Genomic DNA, 26,934 nt, shown 5'->3' on the forward strand with positions numbered 1-26,934 from the left:
AAACAGACAGTGAACCATCTTGGTATTTGAAGAAGAACAGAGCTAATCATTGGCTTTGACTTTGCAGAGAGTAATTTACATCGTTAGACAGACAGTGTCTTCATTGCAACTGATTGGAAGGTAAATCCTGAACTATAATGACCTGACTAAGCAAACTAAAAAATGTTTTGAACAGCCATGAGACATAACTTGTTCTAGTTTACCCAAATCTCCAGCCTCACTAATCTAAACTTCAAACAGCAGGCCAGTCGGCTACGGAATTTATATTTAAAAATTCTTTCTTTCTTAAGTAGAATGTATTTCGTAGAGCGCTTAATTAACTCATTTTAATGAGAAGCATCAACAATAACTTCACTAGTTTCTCGTTTCTTTTTTAACTGGCAACTATTTGATTACTTTCAAATAACCATGTAACACATCTGCTATAGCAACCATTTAAATTTTCGCATTTAACTGCCAGCTTTTCAATTTAACAGCCAGTCATTGAAGTTGCCTGATGAGTGTGGTCCTTATACTTTCGGTCCATATGAAACAGAACTTTCGAGCTAAAACGATGTATACTCTTGAAGCCTGAACTCTTGTGAATTTATTGAATTTATATTTATATGTTTTTCAATCCAATCCGCATATTTACACGCGATCCTGTTCAATTCAAAGTGGACGTAGCTGAACCAACAAGCCATTCGACAAAACATCTGACTTTGATAATTATGTCATGAGTATCATCAAGTAATTGCTATCGAGTGTAAGTAGAGCAATATTGAAACAGAACGTTCGGCTTTCCTGAAGGCGAAATCAGTCTCGAGCAATCAACGCACTAAGAGGTTATGAAACAGCTTACTATAGAAAAATATGTGATAGTTCATAAGTTGTTTTCTTGTACTTGTTCAGGATAATTAATCTTAAAAGTACTGCTCTGTTTTACCTTTACAAAAGTATTATAAAATATCGAAGCAATCTTCTTCATGTAGAAAGCTTAGTTTCTTCCGGGTTGAAAATGTTAATTTTGTTTTCAAAACCAGCATGGCCATAAGCCATTAACGAATCGCTATGGGGGGGGGGGGGGGTCGGTTATTGCCTCTCGAGCGAAACAAAATATATACTGAAAGCAGGGAAAGCGTACAAGCCTCTAGCAAAAGAGGAACTAGTACCGCATACGCACTATCCTCCCGCAGTTGTTTTTAGGGGCGAGTGAAACATGATCGGCCCTAAAAACATCTGCGTGGGAGGCTGCATTCCCCAAATAAAACATGTTTTATATTATATCAGTTAAATAAGGTTTAACAAAATGAAAATCAACAACAGCAATTTTTCTAGTAAGCCCTAATTGGTGCATTCATTGTGCTAAATTTTAAGTCCACAAACCCAGTTAGCAACTTCTTTGAAGAAAAATTCCAAACCCGGTTTACTGAACATGCAGCTTTGGTGTCAATGGGCGACTCGAAAATAATTCGTTTTGGCCATTAGTACAACGGCTAAAACAAAGCATCACACAATACGGTATCTGCTGTGACATTGTATTAAAGATCTAAGTGCATGTATTAACTGACAACAAATATGAAACGGGACAATCCGTGTGCATCCGCAAGTAGTTGAGGTCCTGGGGACGAGCCAAACTATTTTCGTGGCGTGACCAACACTCAAGACCAACACATAGTCGATCATTGAGCATAATCAGTTGAGCTGAAGCTGTTACTTTAAAGCCGTGTCAAAGTAGTCAACGTTTACTACAAACGAACATCATGGTGGACAACTGCACATTATTTCTGGACAAACAACACTATTGTGTAAGTTTCCTCAAGAAATGTTATTTGCTGCAAGTACTGAATCGTCATGTTAAACTGCTTCCGGTAATGTTATCTTGATCCAAATGATACATTTCAGACGGTGATTTATGCCGTTAAACAAACGGTGTCTTCATTGGAACTGGTTGGAAGGTAATTAATTTTCTTTTTGGGCCGTTGAACTAGGCTTTAGTTGGTATACATTTTGTAGGATCGTGAATAATTAATAATGCAGTTTTGAGTTGTCACGCCAACATATAAGATCTTTCAGATCTTTGCCGATCGCGATAGAGTTCTCGATCACGAGGCGGCAAAGCGGCCAGGAACGATAGGATCCCACTTGCCATACACTCATCATCATGCGGTATTTTAAATAACATTACCCCTCTTAAAATCGAGATTTCTCTTAGCCAGGCAACGTTTTACGATCCACTATACGTTTATAAATACGTGGCCGGGATACGTGGTGCCACAACGTCACGACAAGCAGTAGACCATGCAACAAGTCGCCAAATAAATAACCTTTATTTATAAACACTTTTTAAGCTATATAATGCTTGTGGGATCGTGTAGAAAAGTGTGCGTTAGCCAATTCGTATATTCTGTACGAATCTCGTCTGATTCATGCGCAGAATAGTTGGGTTGTTCAAAATTGATTTGCACTCAATCACAGACCGGCTAAATACTGTAACCTACTACCTTTCTACCTACCTACCTACCTACCCACCTACCTACCTACCTACCTACCTACCTACCTACCCACCCACCCACCTACCTGCCTGCCTGCCTGCCAGCTCACTTTTACTAGCTTGCTTGCATTTTGCTTGCAACAACAACAACACACCTTTATTGAGCCTTTTTACAGCTATTACTTATTTAATTGCTTATTTTTTATGTTTATTTTTGCAGCTTGTTCATTATTTTCATCATCTGGTTGTTTAAAACCTACAAATTTTTCCACCAGGTACTGTTAGAGCTATTTTCCGTGATATCTGAAAGTGGTTATTATATGCGACAGAATAGACAAAATTAGTGTGGTCTAGCTCGTTAAACTGAAGACAAACCCTGGCATTAGGGAACGTTAATATCCCCCCAAAACAAGAACGACATACAGAAGTTCAATGTCTTTCCCTTTAACACGACTGCTCCAAGATCGCTGGCTCCAGGCCCCGTGGCCAGATCTGTTCCCAGAATCTACGCTTCCACTGGCGGGCTAGAAAGTCGTCCTCTATCAGAACACTCAACTTATGGTTTCTGTTACCTCCGTCGCGTCCGGGTTTTTCATTGTTTCTTCTGTCCTTCAATGGTTGAAACACGATCGAACCTTTTCTCTAAAACACCTGGCAGTAACAATGATTACACGAAAAAGTGAAAAGTGTTCGTAAGTGTAGTTGGTCTCTTACGAGAATAACGTTGGTCGAAATGATACGAATATGTAGTGTTCTTATGATGTAGAAGAGTGGCTTTCGACCGAATTTTTATTTACCAAACCCGCACCCTAAGGATTGAAAGGTATCATTTAAAGAGAAATCCTGGGCCGGGTTGTTCGAAAGGCGATTAACGCTAACCCAGGATTAAAAGATGATCGAGGTTTTAATTTCTCTTGTTTTAAAGGGTTTTCCATAGCTAATGTTTTGTGAAGTTTAAGATTGGTCCACGTTTAAAACTGAGGGACATAAAATATTAACAGAAAACGTCAACGAAATGTTATAAAATTGAAATCAAATTTCACGCTAATCCTGGATTAGCTTAATCGTGCTTTGAACAACCGGGCCCTGGTCTGTTATTCACCAATGAATGTCTTGCGCTCTAGACTACCCAGAGTACTTTACGTTACTCGTATAACAGCAGCAGTGCTGCTGTTGCTGCTGCTGATGATGATGATGTTGATGATGATGCTGACGATGTGTTTTGTTCTGTATTTCAGCGATTGATTTTGGCACTTAGTGTTGCTGCTCTCTGTGGAAGTATTTCCTTTATGTTGGTAAGCCATTAACTGCCTTTAACCTTATAGGAATACTTGATGTGATTTTAGGGGGTTTGGAACTCCAAAGTTAACTGAAAGTGTTCAGAGTCCGTGCGGTCAAAATACAAATCCGAAATCTACACATGAATTATCTAATTCAATTTTTTTTATTATCTTATCACAGGGCGATACCTTAAACGTTATGACGAAAAGTAAAACATTTTTCTTAGCCAAAGCTTATCTAAGAACGAAAACATTTTTTGTAGTAAGCGCCCTAAATTAAACTACAGACAAGTAAAAACAGTAGAATATATAGCACAGAAAATATTACTTGTATCTGTTGAAATAAATGTTTCTTATGGTAATTTGATTGATTATCAGACTGGTGTCCCGCAAGAGAGAGGTACCCTGTGTGAATTCCAAGCATGGCTTCTTACTTATTTTGGTAACTCATGGATAATTCGTATACCGTAAAATTCCGGTTATAAGCCCCCCCGCTTATAAGCCCCCCCACTTATAGGCCCATCATCCTGGAAACAAAACAAAAAACATCCGATTATAAGCCCCCCCGGATATAAGCCCCCCTCTACCAGATGACAGTACTGAATAGGGCTAAGTGTTGCTTTATTATGCGTTTTTAACTTAAAAACGTATTTCCATCAACACTCCCGTAGCTCGTTTCGAAAGGTTTTTTTCATTCCGCTTATAAGCCCTCCCGGATATAAGCCCCTCCGCTTATAAGCCCACCCAAAACCCCTTACGAAGTTGTATAAGCCCAGGGCTTATAACCGGAATTCTACGTTATTAGCAACAAACGTTACATATTCTAATGATTGCTTTAGTTTGTCATGGAAAAGGTTACGCTTTATAATAACATATTCATATACGTAATTGCCAAAAAACCCAGTAGAATCGGCGAGATAAACCCAGTAGTTAGAAAGTTTTCAGCTTAGATTAGGTGAATACGTTATTCTACCAACTACATGAAATTTTCCAGACACATTAATTGTGTGATTTTGCGAACTTTAAGCGTCGCAAAAAATATATGTCGCAGATATATGACGACGCGAAAACTAGTTCCTTGGTCCTCATATAATCACTGCTGTTTTTTATGTCCAAACAACACTTTTATCCTTGCCGAATGCTGTTCGACAAGCCATCTCACTAGTTTTCTTTGTGTATGTATCCACTCTCGCCGTTGTCTCTACTGGTTTCTCTAACCCTTCTAGTATAAGTAGTGACCGGCGGAAATGTGCGTCTTTTGTAAGGGGTCTTGTAAAGCGACTAATCTCACATTGTTAAAAAAATAATCAGGTAAAATCGCGACATTTTTGCATGTGTGATATATGTGTCGTGAAAATTTCGTGGAATAAGGTAAACCAGGATTTTTTTTTCAGTGCTTGCAATTCTGTTTTGGGTTTGCTGCATCACGTTTAATATTTGGAGAGCTTTAAGGGGCGACAGAGCAAAACGGTTAGAGAGGTATGTGATACGATTCCTATTCTGAAAATAGTTAACTGTCCTACTCCAGCTTGGAATAAAACAAATTAATGAAATTTGGGCTTACTTTTGCACACGATTTTTGCATTTTATTCGCAAATAATGGAAATATTCCGTCACTGGTTACAGATTGTTAGATGAATTGGAGTAAAAAAAATAAATTTTAGGACCTAGAAAAAAAAAATTAAAAAAAAGAAAGAACTAGTTTTTTAGGTTGTCGTCGTTGTCGGATGACCGGTCGATGACCATTTCTCGAAAAGCTCTATAGAGCACTTTCACCCACATGAATCGGCATGGCCAGTATCGATACAAATTTATTGGAACAAAAGGAACCGTTTACATAAGAAAAGACATTGCTTTAGAACACTAATATGGCCGTCGTGACGTCAGGTGAAAACGCTCTATAAATGGAGTTTTCACGTTTGGTTTTTGTTTCTGTGTGTTTTAAATAGGTACTATCACTTAATTTCATGGGGAATACCACTGATTGTTGCCAGTCTCCCGTTCAGTGAAGACGTTTACGGACCCGCAGGGCCCTGGTGGTGAGTTTGGACAAGCTTTTAGTTATAAGAATGCAAGATCAAGCTATTTTATAAATTAAGCTGAGATACTTAGTCTGTTTCCTTAACTTACGTGTGTAATTTGAAGTTTTTTTTCCTTGGCTATAAATTTCTCATTGTGAGGAGAGATGCAGAGTACTTATACCAGGGCGTCAAGACAGTGCTCTCTGTGAGAGACACGGTGACCTTGTGGTTAGCGCGTTCGACTCCAGACCCAGGGCATTGGCGATACTTCCTGGACAGTGATTACGGCGAGAACGCATGTTACATAATTACTATAGCAAGAAAAGTCACGTTTTTAAACTAGAAGTCAATCTCTTATTAGAGATAATTTAATCGTTTACCGGAGTTAGTGAATCTTGATCGTTCACGTGATATGCAAAAACAAACAAGTTTCTTTTACTACGGAAAGGAGCCGTTGAACATCATCATACACAAAACGTAACCGTTATGTGACGTGTTGTGAGTGTGCATGATTTTTAACTTGTTGTGTCTGCTGTTTATTGCAGCTGGGTTGCAGGCGATGTTAAACACAGTAATACATGGAGATTTGCAACGTAAGTTTGTGATATCACAAAAAAATATTTTATTTTATAGTTACGCACTCCTGTAGTGTGTGACGAGCCAAACGAATGTCTGCGTAGGGTAAACTAGGATTAAGAAAAAGAGATGAGTTCCTTTGTATAAGGGTCCACAACAAACTGTCATCTGTCTGTTTAAGTTAAATAATTTGACAGAAGAATATCATGATATTATGAATTTAAGATTGTACATGATTTCTGAGATCTCCAAACGCCAGTTTCGTTTTCTGGATGGTTCTTGTGTTTAATTTTATATTATTGTTTTTATCAAAGTTACTACATTCCTCTGTTTATCTGCATCATTGGACTTTTCGTTGCCTACACTTACATCTTTGTCACTCACCGACGACAGGTGAGTATTGAATCTTTTTAAATATTATTAGACCGTAAAGTGTTATGTAAGTGAAATTCGCGGAGTTTAGAACACTTCTCGTAGCTAATTCTGCGATGCGCTTCACACGCGCTACGGGGGCGCGCTACATCATTCAGACCTGGAAAAATACTCCCTGTTCGTTGTAAAATACTGACGGATCGTTTTTTGACTGCAACTCTTGTTCACGAATTAGAAGGGTACGCGCTTCACGCCAAGGAGGTCCACCACAGATTCCATGCATGTAAATTTGTAGACAATGTAATGTGACGTAAGTACATTGAGCAGCAAGGAAACGGATGCAAGAAAAAACAGCTGAGACCTTTTTAGCCTTCCAAAAGAAATCCAGACTCCAAAAAGACATCAAAGAAAAATTCGAGACGACGACCTGAAATTTGGCTAAAATTCGTCAAGACTCTCCATTTTGTAGAATAAACAAGGAGGTTCGGCCCGAAAGCGGTGCCTTTTTCATCTTTGTAGATGTAAAAGGTAGAGACTTTAAAAGTGTTAATATTTAAAGAATCGCAGAACATATTCTTTGAAGCTAAAGGATAGCAGCTAAATCCAAGTGTAAGAAAGGGTAGAAAAACCGCAGGAGCAGAAATTACCACGCAAAGATTGTTTGTGAATTGTCATAATAACTAATTGTACTAATATCGTGCTGTCTAAAGCATATCTTTCAGGGATAACAAAGAGAAACAATTTTTTGTTTTATGTGAAAGTAAAAAGTGTTTTAAAAGTGTTTTATGTTTTGGTAAAACTTGGTGTGTGAAAGGTACGTTGAGGGTCTAATCCTCCAGACGGGACACCCTGCTATGAAAATTTAAATATTCTCTGGGGGGACATGACTGAGTTGCTTAGCAGGAGGTTGTTATACGTTGATCATTTAGTCATCACTAAAAAAATAATTTATGAACAAAGTGCCCTCATAGAAAGGTTTTAGTAAAACTGATTTTATTTGAAATAACTGAAGTTTGGATGCCTTTTTTCAGGCCAGGCGCTGGGAAGGAATTCACAGCAGAAATAATGCAGCAGAACATGAGCAGAGAAAGGTTAGTTGGTAAATTCTTTCAGTTCCCAGCAGTTAGCAGCATCTAATAACATCAGTGGTCCCTTCAATGCTATCTTGTTTGGATTGGCTTGATCTACCACCAAATTGTTAGACTGTTCTTCTCGACACAATAAAGGCCACATCAAAATCATAAGGACCCTACTTGATCTGAGATCAAATACTTGCACTTGCATTTTTTAAAATTGGATTTTGCAATGACAAAACTCGTGGAAATAATGCACTCTAAATACAGATAGCGTCAGATGCCACATTTAGTCGATATCTCTCTCTCTGTGCTTTGACTAAACGTAGACTACTTCCATAACGAATTTGCTAAGCCGATAATTTAAACTTTGTGTCTCCATTTATTCATTTATTACTAGTTGCGAGCTTTGCAACCTCGTGTAAATCAAATATTTTAAACAGCTCTCTTGTTTTTAGAGCGGGAACTCTAACTAACTGAGTAATTTGCCAGTCGAGAACTAACTCGATAAAAATCGTTAATGACTTCACTGTTTCAGTTATGGATGAATCACGTTAATTCTCTGATGGCGTACCCATTCATCTATCTTGTCCTGTCAATGGCTCCCTTTATCCACAGGTAACTGTTAATCTAAGTAACAGATATATTTTTATGTGTGCATGTGCATTATATATTTGTGCATGGATAACATTCAACCTACGTACCCCAGGAAACGGCCAGCAATAGGCGTGACAACTTCTGAAAAACAATTGTTAAATCACGCAAAAAGTCATGATTGTGCTATCAATGATAGAGAAGCTGCATTTCAGCTTATAGCTTCAAGTTGTGATTTTTAATAAACGATTTATACATTTATCTATCTCGAAGCCCCAACGTTATCATGTCAGCTTTCTCAAGAACAAGAGCTCATGCTGCTAATTTCATTGAATATCGAAGATTCCGGAAGTAATTGACTGGTTCGCAGTCCGCGTGCAGACGTTTCACAGGATAGCGCGCATAAACCTACTTGGTCTGTTGTTGGTTTGATTGGCTTAGCACAGGTCACTAAGCTCCCTCGTCCTCCTTGAGTTGTAGAAACCTTCAACTTTACTTGAGTTCCAAAATGTAAGTCAGTTACGTTTGGTTGCAGAGTTTACAACGCCATTTCTCCAGAACCAAGCTTTGTTCTCATTCTCCTGCATGTGATTTCAATTCCTTTAACAGGTAAGTTAACACTCAGTTCTGAGTAATTTTCGTGTGCTTACACGTCCATGTACAACTGTTGGTCCATGATAAGATAACAAATTGAAAACAAATTCATCTCTAAATCATATGCTGATTATAAGCTAGATTTTCATGTTCTCAAGCATTTCTTATTTAGGATTGGTTAATGCCATTGCCTTTGGAGTTAACAAGGAAACTCTCAGCAGATTAAACTGGGGTGATATGAAGGTACGAAACAGTCAGCAAAATTCAATATAGACGTTAGCATGGAAAACAACAAATAAAGTATGTACGATAAAACTAATTATAAAAAGTGTGGAATATAAGTTCCAAAATCCTTAAAAAAAAATAAAAGTTTCGGGCTGGACCTTTCATCTCCTTCATTAGTGAAGAAATGTTCGTTTATTACAAACGGACATTTATCTAGGGCCAAGCCCGAAACGTTTGCTTGTTTGTTTTAATAAGGATTTGGCATTCTTTTTGTAGCAAACTGCAGGCGTTTTTTGTTCGTATGAGTATCGTTTGGTTTAACATTAGATACCGAAACCGGAGTTGTTGGTTCAGTAAAATTTGTGTTAAAAAAGCATCATTAAAAGCAAATCGTTTTAAAAATGGCGCAACTGTGCTTTCTTCGGTCCATAGCTCCTCCTTGCTGACTTACTACGTAAGTTTAAAATGTACTTGTTGTAAACTTTATCCTTATAATTCGTCATATTATACCGCTTTAAATTGTTGTTGATCTCGATCTTTTATGTGTAGGTGGCATTCCAACAGCATTTTCCTCGCGGGAACCCCAGAATGGACTCGTCCATGGGGGAGCATAAGCTTGGCGAGCCCACAGAATTTACACGCAATGTTGCCGTGCTTCAAACTACGAGATACAATAACCACGGGATGGAGAACAATCCCGTTTGAACAAAGCAAGGGAGATTCAAAATCGTATTCCCTGCACGTGTAAATGGGGATATAGGGTTGAGGCCCCCATAATGACAACTGTAGTCCGCTAGTGATGCGAGTTAAACGAGCCGTAATTAAATTTAGCGCAGATTCATGGCCACCGTAGATCTTGCTTACTTCTCAATTTATAAAGTAAGGCGTAGTAAGGTTGCTTGTCAATATTTAAGAGAACAGGTCAAATTTCTTCTTAATGCGCTTTTTTCATGCAATTGCAATTTATGGAGCAAAAGCAACCCGAATCGAGCCAAATTACGCATGATTTAGGATTTTAGGTATTTTAGCTTAAAAAGAGGCCTTCGTTTGTCTTACAAGTAAGGAAACCGCCAAATATAGTTGCACAACAAAAGTGTAATAAGAAAACATAATGAAACAAGAAGGCTAAGTATGCCGCCGGGTGAGACGAGCCGTCTTCCCCGTTAGTACCTGTAGCTATATTGCTATATTGAAGCGGGAACTTGTCAGGTTTTATGCAGTTTGATGCCACCAAGCCAAGCTCAAATATTTTGTCGCTTGTAAAAGAAATTTATTTTCAGTTTGCTAAACGTCGTAGAGTTTCTCGGCGTTTAAACTTTTGTTGTAAATACATGCAGTGGTTCAATTGTTAATAAAGGTTAAAGTTTTTATACCACTTGAGGTGTTTGATTTGAAATGTGCAGATACCTTAATGCTGGAAGATACGGCTTAGTAAATGGACGTTATAATCCCTTGTTTGTCACACTAATCTACACTTCCACACAAACTCGAGATTTCATGGCCAGTGCTGCCCTTCATTTGATGTATAATCTGGCGACTTTTCATCCAAACATATATCTTCTATATCATATACAGCTATTTCAATTAACGTTGTCGGGATCAAAGCTTAAAGACAAGAGTGAAAGGCAGTATGGGTAGAAGAAGAGGGCAACTGCACGTGCTGAATACTAAAATATATAATGACATAACAAACGCGAATTTGCACGTTTTCTATTTCTTCAGACATGTGAAACAAGGTGGTTTTAGCCACACTGAATCTAAGGAGAATTTTCAAAACTCAGAACCAAGCGACAGTGAAAGTAAAGCTACAGAAAGGCCTCCTGAGAGGAAAAACAAACTGGTGCATTCTCCACGTGCGATGATGCTTAATGAAGCTTATATGCAAATTTGTAGTGAATACCCAGAACGCCATACGGTCTTGCCTTTTAGCTTTTAGCTTTGACCGACAACGTTTATTGAAATAGCTGTATATAGAAACGTGCGTTTACTGAAAAACAGACCACACACGAACAGGGCACAAGCAAAAGCTTTTATTTCTGACATACTAACTAAGGAAATTATGTATTACAACTACAGTCTAAACATGAGAAATTATAGTATAATTATAGCGGAGCTCCACAGCGGCCCGCAGGGCCGCAGAGCGGAGCCCCATACCCATAGAAAATTCACAGAAATAGGAAAACCATGAACTTGAGTTTTCATGGTCATCATGGCTAGCGGCATGGCTCGCGGGCGCGTACGGCGTCGTACGTACGGTGTTGCGCACTTCAGAAATAGATAAACACTCATCTATTTGTTACTGGGCATCCAAGTTATGGTCAATTGACAGCTGTCAATACAAGGTATCCGCTGACCAGTATCACGTGATCATATCGCGGGCTCAGGTGTATAACTCATCGAGGTAACGCGTTTTTATAAAGTTGACCGCTGACCGAAAAATGGTTTTTCTATTGGATTGCGGGCTCATTAACTATTTTTTATGCCTACGGTCAGTGAATTCAGATATTTTAATAAAGGGCAAAGTAAATTACCGGGGAGCTCCGCTTTTAGGCTTGGCTAAATCTATTTAATACTTTTTAGTGCAGAATGCACTATTGTGATGGTTTGTTGGGGCTGTCGTCCGCTAACCCGCTAGTGCGCTAACGTGTAAACTTTAATAGTCAATTAATTAATTAATATCAATTAATTAATTATTCCTGTGGAGGGGGTTGGGGTGGGAGCACCTGACCATACCCCCTAAGTAAAACGTGAAGCACATCTACGTTACTTTTATATGAGGATCTCCAAGGTATATATTTGTTTCAGTAAAACCTTTGCTCTCCTTGTGGTACTACTCAACGTAATTTACACCAAACGCATGCGCAGATTAGTCTACGTTCTTTTCTGGAACTATCATGAACATCGCTTGTACTGCGTGTTTGCGGTAGGCTGCAGACTTCTTGGCGCCAAGTAAAAACCGCAAATTAATTAAATTAGATTTTGAGACTTACACAGCGCTTTCGTAATTAGGTATGCAAAAACTTGCACCGGGATTTTCGGCGTGAACACCTGACAACCAGGAAACAAATATCCTAGCTGTACTGCGTTTTAAAAAACCTGTCGAAAAATATGTTTTTTGATTAGATTTGTTTCTTTAGTTTTTGAGAATCGTCTTTCGTGCAGTCTAAACCGTAACTTAATTAAATTAAACAAATGTCATCGATGCCGCCATAAAACAAACAAAAAACAAAAGTTTCATGTTATCGCATTTTCAAGGAAGACAAAAGTATTTTGTTACAAACGAACAAAAGTGTCGTGTTACGGTTGCAAAGATTAGCGTAAGGAACACCTGGGAAAGTAGCCTGTGAACAGTTTTTTCCGAAAGTAAAATAAAGCAAATAAACGCGAACATATATAAAACATCATACATTCAATTGTTCCATATTGCATTCTGCACTTACCAAATCATCGAGATTTTTAGTTATTTGATTTTATTAATTTTCGTTTGAGTGTTTTTCCACCGTCTCAAATTATGACATTATACTGCAAGTACATGACCGCGGTAAAATATACAAGTTTTTTCCCGGGATGTATTTTCTTTGGTTATCATTATTCAATTCCACTGTCTTTAATATGTCACTAAATGCGTGCAGGGATATTTACAATGTGGACAAACTATATCGCGATTCAAAAGATAAAGCATGCATTTAAATATTACATTCGGTATTACATTTTACATTTAAATAAACAATAACCTCTATTTGGCGCGAAAATATGCACGGATATCTGTTCGCGGACATAAACTCACCTTCAAGAATGATCAGATAGAATGTCCAAGGAAAAATGCCCGTGCATACTATCGTGGCCAAATGTAGGCTTCTGTGTTTAGTATTTTCAAATAATTTATATTACATCTTAGAAATTGTCATACATCAAAATAATTCTGTCGGCGTTCAAAGCAAAGTTCAGTCCATTTACCAGTTTGTTTGGTGAGAACAGAAAAACGCAAATTTTAAAAACTGGGGGATATGGCTTGGGGTATCACTGGATATTCCCCAATAGGTACGTCACGTGACGTACTAATGCCAATGGCACAAGAAAACAATACCTTACATTATTGACATGACAGCTCAGTGACGTCACAAACCAATACAGTAGCTCCGCTGTTATAGTTCATTGGCCGCTGGAATGTGACACTGACATATCCGTAACAAGTGATTTTTGTAGTTCTTACGTGATTGGACAATATTTCAATTGGAAGCATTTCGTTTTAAACGAATAGTTTTGAAAATATTACTTATTTCTCTGACTGCTAAAGATAACTTACAACAATGCGGTTCAAATCTAATCTACCTTCAAAGCACGTTTTATCTATTGACCCAAGGGGGGAGGTGGAGCGGAAACTGGTGTTGGGGAGGGGGGACGTGGTGATTCATCAGATGTGGCCGAGGACCAAGATGAATCATCATTAGGTCGGACTTCTGTTGTATCTCCCACTGGATACTCTCGAACAAGAGGCTTCTTAGCTCCTGAGTGCTGCATGAAGGCAACCTGAAATAATCAATAAGAGTTCGTTATGGATATATGCTATCTTTCTACTGAAACGGCTCATTCTCGGTCTTAGAACCCGTGAATCTCACCAGTAACGTAAAACAAAGAACGACCAAGACAACAAGTGCAGGAAAACAATAGCTCCAAAACAAAGTAAAATTTCAAAGGTTCACCCGGGTAAACAGTCTACATTAGAGCTGAGGTCTGCCCAAGATCAAAGACTTTGAAAAACTTCGCTTAAATCAATAATTAAATGACCAGAAATTGACTATGTTGGTATTACAGTACATGCTCCACATCCAGCAGTGGTGCTAGAAAAGCGTCGTATAAAATGCTAAAATGAAAAATTACCGTATGACCCTTATGCTTACTTTCATTTCCTTGTTCAAAGAAAACAACGCCCCAAAAAGATTCCATTTGCGACTAAAAGTCCTGTTCAATTAGTTAAACGTTTCAAAATTCGCCCACATTTTCTAAGCAATGTGTGTTAGCCTCAAATGCACTCTATTGTGTGGGCAATTGTTTCTTGTGAACAACAAGCTGTATGCTTCGTGACGTGCTTTCATTATTTCAGCGGATTAGAACTGACTATTTTGCGTACTCTAGCCGTCAGATGCGCAAAAGAGAATAACTCGGGGGTGAAGAGTGGAGCATACCTTCATTTGAGTCCAGTTGAGCCTGCTCAGTGTTTCTTTGTCCATGCCAAACACAATGGCATTTAGCACGCCTAGCAAAAACAAACAGCACAGAAAAACAGGTTAGAAATTTCTCACCGAGTGGTGATTCGGTACGCATATGACAAAATTAAGCAAAACAAAACTATAAAACGGACATTTTTTTACTTGTTGTAATTGTTATTAGCAGTTTTGTGAAATAGCGTTAAAATGTAAATGAACATTGCAAGCGCGAGGAACTCCTCAGTGCAACAACACTGCTACTTTATTTTGAAATATAATCTTTACTACATCGGCAACTGTATTCCTTGTAGTCTATCTAAAGTCAGAGTAACATCAGACATTAAAAAGTCCACCATGCTGCAATTCATCCGATCTGTACACTGACTATTCACTTAATGTTCGGGGGCCTCTGTCCACCTTCATCGGGGTGAAAAGGATGTTCGTTATAATGAAGCTTAACGTGTATAAAATAAAGGGGTGTGTGTGTGTGCACGAAAAGGCCATTCTTTCATTCACCGCGTTTGTATACTATCCATCCACTTTTTTCTTTTTTATCTACACTTACTAATATATATGGTTTGAGATACGCTTAAAAGGTCATAAAAAGAAATGAGCTCAATGGAGCTAGCTTTTTACGTTAGCTATGACACAATGCTTTAATGCTAAAAACTTACCAACTAAGGGACTGGACATGACTTGGAGTAAGAGCAGCGTAAAGTTGGGTTTTGGGCTGGCTGCGTCTTGAATTCTAGAAAGTCGGCATTGCATTAAACACTTCAAAAAACTCAATAGAGATTAGTTTCGACTACCCACCCTTCCAGCCACTTCTATATCTAATGTTCCAAGCCGATGTACATGTCATGATTTGAGCAGAGGGACATGTGGCTGACCACCTTTAATCTGTGTGTCTGTAGACACACTATTTTCCCTGTACTTTTCCCTGTACTGTCCACTGAAAATAAACCATGCTAAATTGATACTACACTTGCTACAATGAGTTATTTCCACAGTTAGAGTTCCACACACACTTGTTGGATAGGAGACGGACAATATTATAGCAACAAGTAAGCTAATCATCTTATATTCAACAAGCGCAGGTGAAATAACTGTTTTATTACAAACCTGTGTAAAAGAGGACATATTGTTGTTAACAGATACACAACAGGGTACCACATAAGAGGCTTGATGTCTTCCTTCATTAATGCCTAACAAAACACATTGATATCACAGTCTGAGATACACAAGTCGCTCACTGCAAATGGTCACTAATGAATTGTTTTTCAAATGAAGAAACCCTGAAAGGTTTCAAAATGGCTCCTTCAAAGAAGCCAAACTTTGAAAGTACCATCTAAATTGAACTTATTCAGTTTTAAAGTAAACTCAATGGTTTTTTAGCGAAAGTGAAGAAAGGAATAAAGATCGGAAAATGTTTTACAGCCTGGTCGATTGAGTTGGCTAGCACACGCAAGAAAAACTCTTTGCATCAGGTGTTCTTGTATATAAGCATGCCCGCCCACTACGAATTGACCTTGATAAAAACCAGAGACTCATGCACTCGTAGTCTAACTTGACTGTAGCACTACAAATTATCAAATACTGCACAAAACGCACAAATATGACATCACAATTCCATGTGTTGCCCTTGTCAATCAAATACATATAAAAAGATGTAGTTTTGCTGTTATTTTTAGCTAGTAGATATCAAATCAGATTTGCCAATTCAACCCTTTGTTATCACTCTGATACCAGGAGCAATACTAGCAATGTCTTTGGAAAATTATTAAAAAACAATTTTCAAAGGCAAGTTTCAAACGCCATATGGGCACAGCGCGACTTTGAATGGAAAACACACACACAATACTGATAATTTATATCTTACATGATCTAAATTCACTTAAAGTTTAGAATTATAAAGGACTTACTTTACTTCGCTCAGCTTCAGCGCTGTATGTTCCACCCCAACGTTTTATCTGCAAGATAAAAGCAAAACTTTCTTTTATTTACTTAAGTGCCAACTTTTAGTTTTTTGTTTAAATACTACTTTTTCTGAGCCTCCCTGTACTGTTTGAAACCAAGCTATTTTGGGAGTATACATGTATCACCTATTATTAAAAACTAGCAATGGTATATTGCAATTCCTAAGTTTTGATTGGTTAACTAGCAAAACTGGCAATGGTATATGAGCTCATATACCATTCTCAGAAACATAGTAGCCAATATGCATCAACGAAATTAGCTGGGGAGCTAAAATATTACAATTCTTTGGGCGTTTTTAATAAAACAATTATTCCACTTGTGCTTGTTGGATACGAGATCATTATAGCCAACTCGGCGCTATGTGCCTCGTTGGCTATCTACCATCTCATATCCAACTCGCGCTCGTGGAATAATTGTTAATTAGTAACTCATAATAAACTTTTTGAGCCTTGATTATCGAGTAATAGTAAGGGACGGTGCCCCCTCATTTTCCTTATCAATTAATGTCAGTACATATCAAATCTAAGTATGTACATGTTATTGCAAAGAAAACCTGAAAAAATCAGACTGCAATGGGACTAGACACCACAAAGTGCAACTGCTATGCAAACACTACGTCTAGGTTATTAATATCTTGACTTTAGTTTTTAAAACTACATGTATATACCTGTAAAAGGATGGAATGTGATATAGATATTAATATTTGCACGACATAGAAAAGCTTACGGAAACAAGATGTTTGCAGTTGCAATAATTACATGAGCAGCTATGCACCGACCTGTCTCCTGATTGTTATAAAGATGTAAGAATAAACAACAAAAAGCCCAATGATGCAGAGATACACAGGAACATAATACCTGCAGAGAAAGGAAAACAACACATACAACACAAGTTTCAGCTTATAGATTATCTTTGAATCATCAAAGTGACACAATTGGCTGTCAATGTTAATCAATACAATGGCAAGAAGAAAAGTCTCATAAGACCTTGCCTGGGTCTTTGTTGGGTTGAGGGATTGGGGGGGGGGGTGCTAGGAGTAGGAAGTAATGAATTACATGAATGTGAAAGCCAAGGTGAAAGAGACTAACAGAAAATCACCACAAATGTGGCAGGTCTGCTGACTTAATATCAGAGCTGTCTGAAAACATTCTTTGCAAACAATTTGCTTAGCAATGTTTGTTTGCTTGACTATTGCCAACCAAAACTTAAAGCCAACTGACTGTCAACAAATTATGGCCAACGGTTCTTAAGTTCATGTTGAGTAATTAAGCATATGCAATGATTTCTGAATCTGCCAATGAATGAAGTCGAAGTACACTTGAAATGCTGCATGCAAAAAGAATCCATTCTCATAAAGCTATCACATTAGCAGTAAAAAGAATTTCTCTGTTGAGGAGTTAGATGATCAGGGTGCATTGATATGCAAGATTATTTCTTAAAGTATGGTAGTAGGTCTTGTAATAAAAATGGATAAAATGAAAAAGTACCAGTACCAAGTGCACTTCATCCAGTAAATCAATAAGTAAAAATATATGCATAAAATTTACTTACGTAGCAAACCTCCATGCCACACTGTTACTGCTATTTATGGATATCCAACTGAAAAAGAAAAAATTAATATAATTAAAATAACACAGTGGCAAACTTAAGTACGTTTGCTATGTAAGATGACATTCTATGGGCAATCAGTTCAATCAATTGATAAATCATGTCAAATGCAAAATAAGAGAAGAGTTGTAAATCACACACCTATGACTTGCAATTTACAAGTTTTTTGAGTGTTATTCAAATGTACATAATTTGGCAAGTATTATTGATAATACAACTTAATTTTTATAAAACTCCAATTCCAATTCTGTTGTCAAATTATGTTAAAATGTATGTCCACTACTCACCACCAGGCCCCTGCTGGTCCATAATGGTCATTGATTAGAGGCAAGCAGGCAACTAAAAAGGGGACTCCCCATGATACAAGGTGGTAATATCTGCAGATAGAATCAGTTTGACAAAGTTTGGTGACCAAACAGTGTTATTTTGGTCAGGCATTCAGGAAAGCCAAGTGGTGCACTGGTGTGGAGCAGAAAACACGTAAAACTGTAGTCCCGTATTTTAAAATGATGACCATGCTGTGGTTTGAAAAAAACTTTCTTTGATGTAATCTCACCTAATTGTCACTTAATTTTGGCCTTGTTATCAACAAGCTAATGACAGATAAGAGTTCAAAATAGGAATTAAGTGACAACTGATAAAAACATTCAAACACTTGTGTGGTTAATATCGTCTTGGTGTGGTTCCCTTACATGATGATCAGTTTAGTTTTTCTGGCAATAAAGTGATGTTTGTAGCACACCTTGTGTTAAGTTCTGATGAACCAGGATCAAGCAGCTACCTAAAATGGGAAAATGGTGAGTAGCTGCTTGAAGGGGATTCTTTAGCAATTAGTGAAAGGCATGGTAGAAAATCAAACTTGATCATCCGGCTTAGCTTAGTGGCAACAGAATCACAGCAAGACAATTAACTTGTTTTCTTTCATCAACATTTTAAGTAAATTTACATGTATAACTCACAGTACTATCACCATAAAATGAAAACAAGACAAACTAAAAAGAGCAATTAAAGGAAAAAAGCAGAAGCTGACTAACTTTTCAAATTTATCTGTTTTGACTCCTTTAATTGCATTCCAGTATAAGTTGAATGTGATGCAGCAAACCCACAGGAGGACTGAAAACCCTAGTAATTAATAAAAACATTAAATAAAATTTCAACACTCATGAATGGTGTATAAAGCAGTTTTCATGTGAGTGTCGAAAGTAATTCTTGTTTGCTTTTGTTTTGCATTACTACGCTACCACTATCATAGCCAATCAGAAGTAAAACAAAAACCAATCATGATTGGCTTGTGTACATTTTCTTGCACTTTGTGCCAGCTACATGTATTTGCTTTGAGTTTTTATTGGTTCACTGGATTGTCTGTGCGTCCTTTGTGAAACGCCAGAGTGGTTACTTTGGTCTTGGTTTTACGACACACACACAAACATTTATTGTTGAATGGTAACTATGTTTGCTGTGCAGGTGCGTAGTTCATACCTGTAAAGGAGAGAAGCCATGCCTGGAAGTCACATAAAGAGCTGTCATCTGGTGGAACACCTGTCTGGAGTCAAAAAAGTTCAAAACTCAGGATTATAAATTCACTGAAAAATGCAACAAAAACATTTCCTGTAATATACAGACAGTGTCATATCTGTCCAAGCTCCACTTTACTTATCAAATCAAAACATGCACATTGTATGGACAATTCCACCATTAGGTTATTTTGGTTGGTGCTATTGCATATGGTCCAATATTACCAGCTACATACAGGGAAAATCAACTTGTGAACAAACACCTTCACGCATCAGGAAAGTCCTATTTTTCACAACTAGCAAAAGGAAATATTAAGCTTAATGAAAAGAAATAAAGTTAAAAATACAGTCGAAGCTCTCTTAACGGACACTCTCGTAAGCGGACATCTCTTTTACGGCCCCCTTTTTAACCCCTTTTTCCTCCCTAAAATTTTTTTTTTTTTTGGCGCGCCCCTTTTTTTTTTTTTTTTTTTCCCTTTTTTTTTTTTTTTTTTTTTTTTTTTTTTTTTTTTTGACCACCCACCCTCCCCCCCCCCCACTATGAAGAAGCTGTACCCAGGATAAACCCAAATGAAGCATTTAAAAACTGTTCTCTGGCTAAACATATTTTGCCAAACAATGTTATTTTTATAAAAAAAAAACATAAGTGCTGTTGGTAATTCTTTGAAAATTTATTCATAAGAAAAATATTTGCAAAAACAGAAGTAAGCTCACATGCAAATGTAATAATGATAATGATAATGAATTTATATTGTGCATTTTTTATATGTATATGTTCAAATGCGCTGTACACATACTGTAATTTACTACACAAAGGCCAGACCACAACACCGGGAACTTCGTGCCGAACTCTTTGTGAATAGTGTGTGGGTTCTTTAACGTCCCCTGTTATAACACTGAAGATACTGGAGACGGGACCTACAGTTTATCATCCTTTTCTGAGAAGACTAGAATGTCTAACCATTTGCAAAATGTAATTACAAAGGCAGCACATTCTCCTCAGTTATTTTAAGACCCTGAGTGTTGGTCCGGTCTGGGGTTCGAACCCACATCCTCCCACACAGCAGTCTGGCGGCAGACGGCGGTGACTTGCAGATTACTATATTGAGCCACCTAAAACTAAATTTATCAGTCATGACTTTTTTATAAAACCCAAAAAAGGGGATCACATTTTACTGGCCTGAAAGGGATCTGAAGATAAAAGTGGATCCAATTAGGGCATTGGATCTAGCATGGTCCACCTGACTTTCTCTGTCTGTCGGTCTGACTGTCTATATACCTGTCTGTCTATAGGTCTGACTGTCTGACCTTAAGCTTCAGACATGAGACTTACCAGCAAGTAGCTAACACTGTCAAGAAATGCAGCAACACTGAGAGCCAAGATAAGTCTCTGATAAAACAAAACCATCATTACAGGACAACTCAGATTAATATTAATTGAATAAATTTTAATCCTAATGATTCTTATAATCCAGTAATGGATTATTATCATCCAGTAATAGATCATTATAATCCAATAATAGATTATCATAATCCATTATTGAGGTTTGAGCCGTACGTGCCTTAATCAATTAGGATTTATATTAATCTTAGTTATATAAGATTAATATTAATCTGATGAATATTAATCCTACATAGGATTCCTATTAATCATATGTAGCATTAATGTTATTCCTACATAGGATTAATCTTTGTCCAAAGCTTCTGTAGTTTGACATTATTTAACGATCTAAGGCGTCCTTATCACTAAAAGCAAAAGCACATGCCCACAGCATAGGCGCTTGTTCCTTTTCATTTACTTCTAAGGTCAACATCGTGGTATCTACCTCTAGCATATGCAAGTGATTGTCATGTGACTGATGTGATCAGTGTTATGTCCCGTAAGTCCCCTGTTATGTCTGCAGTGTGTCTGTCGTATAGATCTGTTATATCCAAACATTCACTGGAATTTTATCTGGATTATGATAGAGATTAATATTAACCTGGATGATATTATTAATCCTTCCAATCCTCCTTCCAATTTTTTGCCTTTAATCTATTACTGGATTATAATAATATATTACTGGATTATAATAATCTATTATTGGATTATAATAATCTATTACTGGATTATAATAATCTATTACCGGATTATAATAACCCTATTATAATCTATTATTGCCCCCGTAGGGTTTTGGCGCAGAGGCCAAAACCCGAGGAGGCATCATTGTAATCCGCGCGTATATACAGTATATATATATATATAGTGTATACAGGAAAAATCTCGATTTGACCAAAATGGGCGCGCAAATAGTATCGGGGGTTGTGCAGAATGCCGACAAAAAGCCCGCAAGTGGGTATCGGGAGGTGTGATAAATGCCTGTAAGGTGATTGGTCAATATGACGCAAGATGAACGAATCTCTGCGTGGTGATTGTGTGATGATGACAACCTATCAGCGAAAACACGTGCGCACTCGATAACAACGCTTTGACAACGATTTCTTGCTTGGGGTAAAGATAATTTGAGGTTTTATTCAAAGCCTATTTATTTCACAATGTCTAAAAGCCAAAAGCAATGCAATTATTGAAAAGAGTTTGCGATAATTCACTCGCAGAGAAGTAAGAAAATCCACATTTTTACTTCTGAGTGGTGCTGTCATTTCACAAAGCCCTGAAGACGAAATTTGTATCTTCAAATTTGTCCGCGATTTACAATAAGCAAGCCTTAGTCCAATACCGCGATTTACCAAGCGCAAACTACTTGAACGGAGAAAAGTCTTGATCAGTCTACCTCCGGACGAGATTTACAAGAAGATATGCGGCATCAAGAAAAGAAATTCGAAAGAGATCTCGAGATAATTATTTAAGATACAATAGATACAAAAAAGGCTTTTTTATCTTAAATCACGGTCAAATTTGTAGATATGTTGGTATGCGTTCCTAGACAAATTTTGTCTTCGTCTTTATTTAAAGCCTTTTTTGTATCTATTGTAATGTTTGTAATGCGCATTTGATTATTTTATAGAAAATGTGCAATATAAATATTAAATATTATAATTTATTACTATTATTATTATTATTAAGACTCGCGGCACGCCAAACCGGAAACGAGAAGCGAACGACTTGAAAGCCCAGCGTTTGCATTGACGAAGATGAGAAATTCTTTTGGTATCCTTTCCTTTTTAAAAGTTGATCGTTCTCATAAAGACGAAGACGAAATTTGTCTAGGAACACATACAAACATATCTACAAATTTGACCGCGATTTACGATAAGAAAGCCTTTGTCCAATACCGCCCCTTACCAAGCGCAAACTACTTGAACAAAAAAGTCTTGATCAGTCCACCCCCAGACTAGATTTACAAGATGATATGCGGCATCAAGAAAAGAAATTCAAAAGAGATTTCGAGATGCATTGTGATTATTTAAAACTCGCGGCAGGCGTTTGCATTGACAGAGGTGAGAAATTCTTTCGGCATCCTTTTCTTTTTAAAGGTTGCTCATTCTCATGTCATTCTTCGTGCTTGGGCTCTCAGCCCAAATATATAGAAAACAATTGGGCCGGCTCAAATGGTAATTTAAAAACGTTTTGCTGTTTCTAAAGTTTATCCTCGCTGAGATCTAGACTTGCCACAGTGAAGCGAGGTCGAGCCCGCAAAGCGGCCCAGTGAGCGACGAAGTCGCGAAAACGATCGACGCAAGTCGCGATAGGTCGACCTTCGTCCCATTGTGTCATGTTAATAAAGACGAAGAAATTTTTCTTAAGTCTAGCTTGAGTCTAGCTGTGATCACTCACCACAGCAAAACATGACAAAATGATGTCAAGATGCTGCTGTCGCATTCTTGTAATTAAATTTAACGTATCATAAATCTTTCCGAATTTTTGCTTAATTTCGTGTTGTTTTGTTATTCACTTGACTTTAACTAAAACGTATGTCCTCTTTCCATCTTTATGAAGAAAAGTCCAGAAACCATTAGAAAACACAAGCCAACAGGAAGCGTTTTCTTCATAAACATCCCAAACAGAAAATTAATTTCCAATCAAATGTAGAAAAAGATGAACAGCAAAGAAAAACTGATTAACATCTGGGGTAACCTAGTGTCAACTATTTCTAGTTACCGTATTTATTCGATTAAGCGCCCAACCTCGAATAAGCGCCCACCCTGAAGGTAGGAAAAGTTAATACGCGCCCATCCTCGAATAATTATAAGCGCCCACCCCCACCCCACAAAAAACTGAAGTGCACAATAGGATCAGCATTGATTATTGAAATTGACTTAGTACTACTAAGAAGACTTCCCCCATGACCGAGTTTTCTTAGTATTTTTCAGAAACTTTCAATGAACAGTCAAAATTTTGCTTTGTTTTGTTACAAAAATAAACTTACTTTTTGCTGAAAATCGCGAAAATTTAATAAGCGCCCAGCCTCGAATAAGCGCCCACCTCGAATAAGCGCCCACTCTCAAGGTCCAAAAATTTAATAAGCGCCCAATCGAATAAATACAGTATTATAATCCACTAATTAATTTTACCGGTAATCCAAGTTGTCCTGTCTTTTGCAGTTGAGAAAAATTATATTTATCACAATACACAACATTAATGAACTAACAACAAACCTGCTACATTAGATGGAAATACTTATTCAGGGAATGTTTAATCACTGAGTTCACTTGAAATTGGCACTACGTTTATACTATAGTGGAGTGCACCATAAATACTGCAACAGGTACACTCAGCCATAACACACCCCTCAAATTGGCAACTCATGTCAAGTTACATGTACAGTATAACATTAACAACAGCAAATACACCTGCTTGCCTGAAGGCGAATTGTAAATCAAATAATAAAGGTCACTTCAGGTCTTCCAAAGAATCATGAACATGAAAACTGTCTACAGATCTCCAAAGATATGAAAACTTTCAAAGATTTAAGTTTTAAGTTTAAGGTTGAGGCACAAGACCTTTTATAATGGATGATTTTTTAAGAAAGGAAAAACTAAAAAACAAAAGAAACTGTAGATAAAATTTAATGCTGAACAGTATAATTTGCACTCCATTAGACTGCAATTTACACTTACTGATCCCAATGCCCTCTACTCTTGAATCAGTCCAAATTTCAGGGGTCTTGTCATCTCAAATTTTCCTTTGATGGCTTCTCGGAGTCTTGATTTCTTTTGCAAGGCTAAAAAGGTCTTGGGCTTGCAGAAAAGATATCAGTCTCGCATTTACCATTCCACACCCCCTAGTAATGAAGAGCACCATACCTGCACAAAATACTTGTACTTCCTGAAGAGCCATATGACGAATATAATGAAAATGCTGCAAATAAATTTTAAAGGTCAATCATAAGCAAATTAATTACAACAGAACTGGTACCTTCACCATCCTGTATATCGATTAGGTCATTAATTTTGAGGAAAATATTTAGACAATGCAAAGCCTGTTAACATGTTATGAATTGTCACCTCTGTGAAAAAAATCACTGGGATAAAAGCCATTCAGTGATGTAAAAGGACTATTTCAGGAGTAAAGAGTATGCAGTCACAAAAAACGACCAGACAGCAAAGAATTGATTTTTGTTTATTTTGTTTCTCTGCAATTCCTTCATAGATTAGAGAGGCCTTCCAAAAGGGGGTAGCCATGTCGCAATTTCACATGCTTCTGAGGACCGATGACACCTAACCTGACAGTCCAATGGCTGTAAATGCATGTTGCTGTCATTTTTTGCAGTGTCGGTAAATGCAGCCAAGGCTTCAAGATTTCCCTGTTTGCTTCAACATCTCTCAATTAATGGAACAATGGTTAAGATTGCCTTCCTGTGCCTTTACAATAATTTATTATGACTGTTATAAATTTATTGTTAACATAGGCTAACCTAGCTGAGTGTTATAATTTCAGACTAACCAGAGTGCTTAATTCAGGCCAACTGGAGTGTTCATTTAGCCTAAATCCCACTCTAGTTAGCATTAATAGCACTCTGGTTATAGCCCGAATAATGTCCAGGTTAGCCTGTTTACGATTTTGCTCTCAATAATTGTAATGGGTTTTGCTTATTTCGGTGAGTTTTTTTTCATTTCGCTCATTTTGGCTGTTTCAGTTGTTTTAGCAGTTTTGTCTCAGTTGTTTCGTTCTGGTGGTTTTGTTTCGTTGTTTAAGGTTTCAGTACATGCGATTTGAAGGCCTCATTAAGGCCCGTTTACACAGGCGATTTTTGTTGCGCAACTCAATGCAACTTTTGTCGCGCCGAAGTTGCATCAAGTTTCGAACAGGTTCCAAACTCCTGAGACTCACAGCGATTTTATCACCACTAGTTTTCACGCGTGCATACTCGTGGCGATTTCATGCCGATTTTATTGCCGCGATATCGCAGCGAAGTTGCATGAAGTTGCCGCGATATCGTGGCGACTTGCTGCAACTTCGGCGCGACAAAAATTGCATTGAGATGCACAACAAAAATCGCCTGTGTAAACGGGCCTTTAGAAATCTTGGTGATATAAGCTGGGCGTGCTCAGAACCAATCAGATTCAAGAAATTTGTTGTGATTATGATTTACGATATTATTTTCATTTCTTGGAAACCGAACATGAGCAAACGGAAGAAAATATTAAACAATAAGTTAAATAATATATCAAAATAAATAATATATCAATACCAACAAAGTAGCATTATAAAGTGAGTCAACTTTTGGGTGAGTAGAACAGGTAATTCATAGCTAGTGTGGCAGCACGAACATGTCTTTAATTCGGCTTGTTTAACTACGTAGCAACTACAGTATTGTACGTACAAGATGTCGACCTGTTTGATGGAAAAGGCGACGTATGTTTTGGTTTAAAGATGCAAAGCTTATATTTGGTTAGAGCAAAATCAAATGAAAAATATTTGGTCCTATTTTCTGCAGTTTAGACGGAAAAAATTACTTTAAAAAAAAGTAAAATTAGCTTATATAGAGACGTGCGAATGAACCTGTTTCCCACCTGGCGATCAAGGAAAACGAAGCCACAGTCAGCTTTACATTGGATATCACTTTCTAAAACAACAACACGAAGATAACAGTTAGTTATGTGTCATGTTCATGCCAGCAAGTATAACATGGAAGACAAATACTTACGCAGTAGTGTTGGTTTTCAGTAAACAACGTACAATTACCCGCCATCTTCCCTAATACGTTCTGAATGATTTATATCTGTTAAGGGAGGGGAGGGAGTTATTTTTCCAACTACTATAAATTCATTTCATAAAATACAAAAAAAATATTCTTTAAGAAAAAGAACGAGCTACGACTATTTTCTTAGGAAAAGGTAAAATACGTTCAACTAAAAACATTCTAAATGTTCGGGGCTTCAATTTGGTGTGCCGCAGCGTTATTTCCCCACTCCTACCTCCCTTTCTTATTTTCCAAAGCGCAGTTTTGACGTCATTTATCCGGAAATGAATTGTCCT

The 26,934-nt window shown here is 37.4% G+C and overlaps 2 protein-coding genes and 1 long non-coding RNA gene across 3 annotated transcripts in view; 1 reads left to right on the forward strand and 2 right to left on the reverse strand.

The window, feature by feature from the left end:
* Window positions 1-1,085: 1,085 nt before the first annotated feature.
* On the forward strand, window positions 1,086-10,583 carry LOC144662741 (cyclic AMP receptor-like protein A). The gene is made up of 14 exons (XM_078523633.1): window positions 1,086-1,787; window positions 1,885-1,937; window positions 2,694-2,748; window positions 3,712-3,768; window positions 4,132-4,195; window positions 5,148-5,232; window positions 5,703-5,792; window positions 6,320-6,367; window positions 6,665-6,743; window positions 7,754-7,813; window positions 8,334-8,413; window positions 8,925-8,998; window positions 9,156-9,226; window positions 9,758-10,583. Exons 1-14 carry the CDS (start codon window positions 1,743-1,745, stop codon window positions 9,911-9,913), a joined length of 1,017 nt encoding a protein of 338 aa, XP_078379759.1. The 5' UTR covers window positions 1,086-1,742; the 3' UTR covers window positions 9,914-10,583.
* A 633-nt stretch (window positions 10,584-11,216) lies between these two features.
* Window positions 11,217-26,934, reverse strand: part of LOC144662763 (uncharacterized) — a 138,125-nt gene continuing 122,407 nt past the window's right edge. The window contains exon 2 of the long non-coding RNA XR_013572524.1: window positions 11,217-11,780. This is a non-coding gene — a long non-coding RNA (uncharacterized LOC144662763). The remainder of the gene's footprint in view (window positions 11,781-26,934) is intronic.
* LOC144662740 (cyclic AMP receptor-like protein A) lies at window positions 11,779-26,873 on the reverse strand. Its single transcript, XM_078523632.1, has 14 exons — window positions 26,603-26,873; window positions 26,469-26,521; window positions 24,759-24,813; window positions 20,848-20,904; window positions 19,480-19,543; window positions 19,035-19,122; window positions 18,288-18,377; window positions 17,944-17,991; window positions 17,171-17,249; window positions 16,338-16,385; window positions 15,538-15,620; window positions 15,090-15,163; window positions 14,395-14,465; window positions 11,779-13,738 (listed from the first exon to the last, which is right to left on the reverse strand). The coding sequence occupies exons 1-14, from the start codon at window positions 26,645-26,647 to the stop codon at window positions 13,559-13,561; spliced, it is 1,035 nt and encodes a 344-aa protein (XP_078379758.1). The 5' UTR covers window positions 26,648-26,873; the 3' UTR covers window positions 11,779-13,558.

The sequence above is a fragment of the Oculina patagonica genome, chromosome 8 (genome assembly GCF_052425735.1).
Source record: "Oculina patagonica isolate OP01 chromosome 8, crgOcupat, whole genome shotgun sequence".
NCBI lineage: Eukaryota > Metazoa > Cnidaria > Anthozoa > Scleractinia > Oculinidae > Oculina > Oculina patagonica.

Coding starts and splice junctions, on each gene's coding strand:
- LOC144662741 (XM_078523633.1), top strand. CDS start 1,743: ATGGTGGACAACTGCACATTATTTCTGGACAAACAACACTATTGT. Junction 1,788..1,884: donor TGGACAAACAACACTATTGT/GTAAGTTTCCTC, acceptor GATACATTTCAG/ACGGTGATTTATGCCGTTAA. Junction 2,749..3,711: donor CCTACAAATTTTTCCACCAG/GTACTGTTAGAG, acceptor TCTGTATTTCAG/CGATTGATTTTGGCACTTAG.
- LOC144662740 (XM_078523632.1), bottom strand. CDS start 26,647: ATGGCGGGTAATTGTACGTTGTTTACTGAAAACCAACACTACTGC. Junction 17,992..18,287: donor GGACCAGCAGGGGCCTGGTG/GTGAGTAGTGGA, acceptor TTTCTTTTTCAG/TTGGATATCCATAAATAGCA. Junction 15,164..15,537: donor ATATGTCCTCTTTTACACAG/GTTTGTAATAAA, acceptor CCGACTTTCTAG/AATTCAAGACGCAGCCAGCC.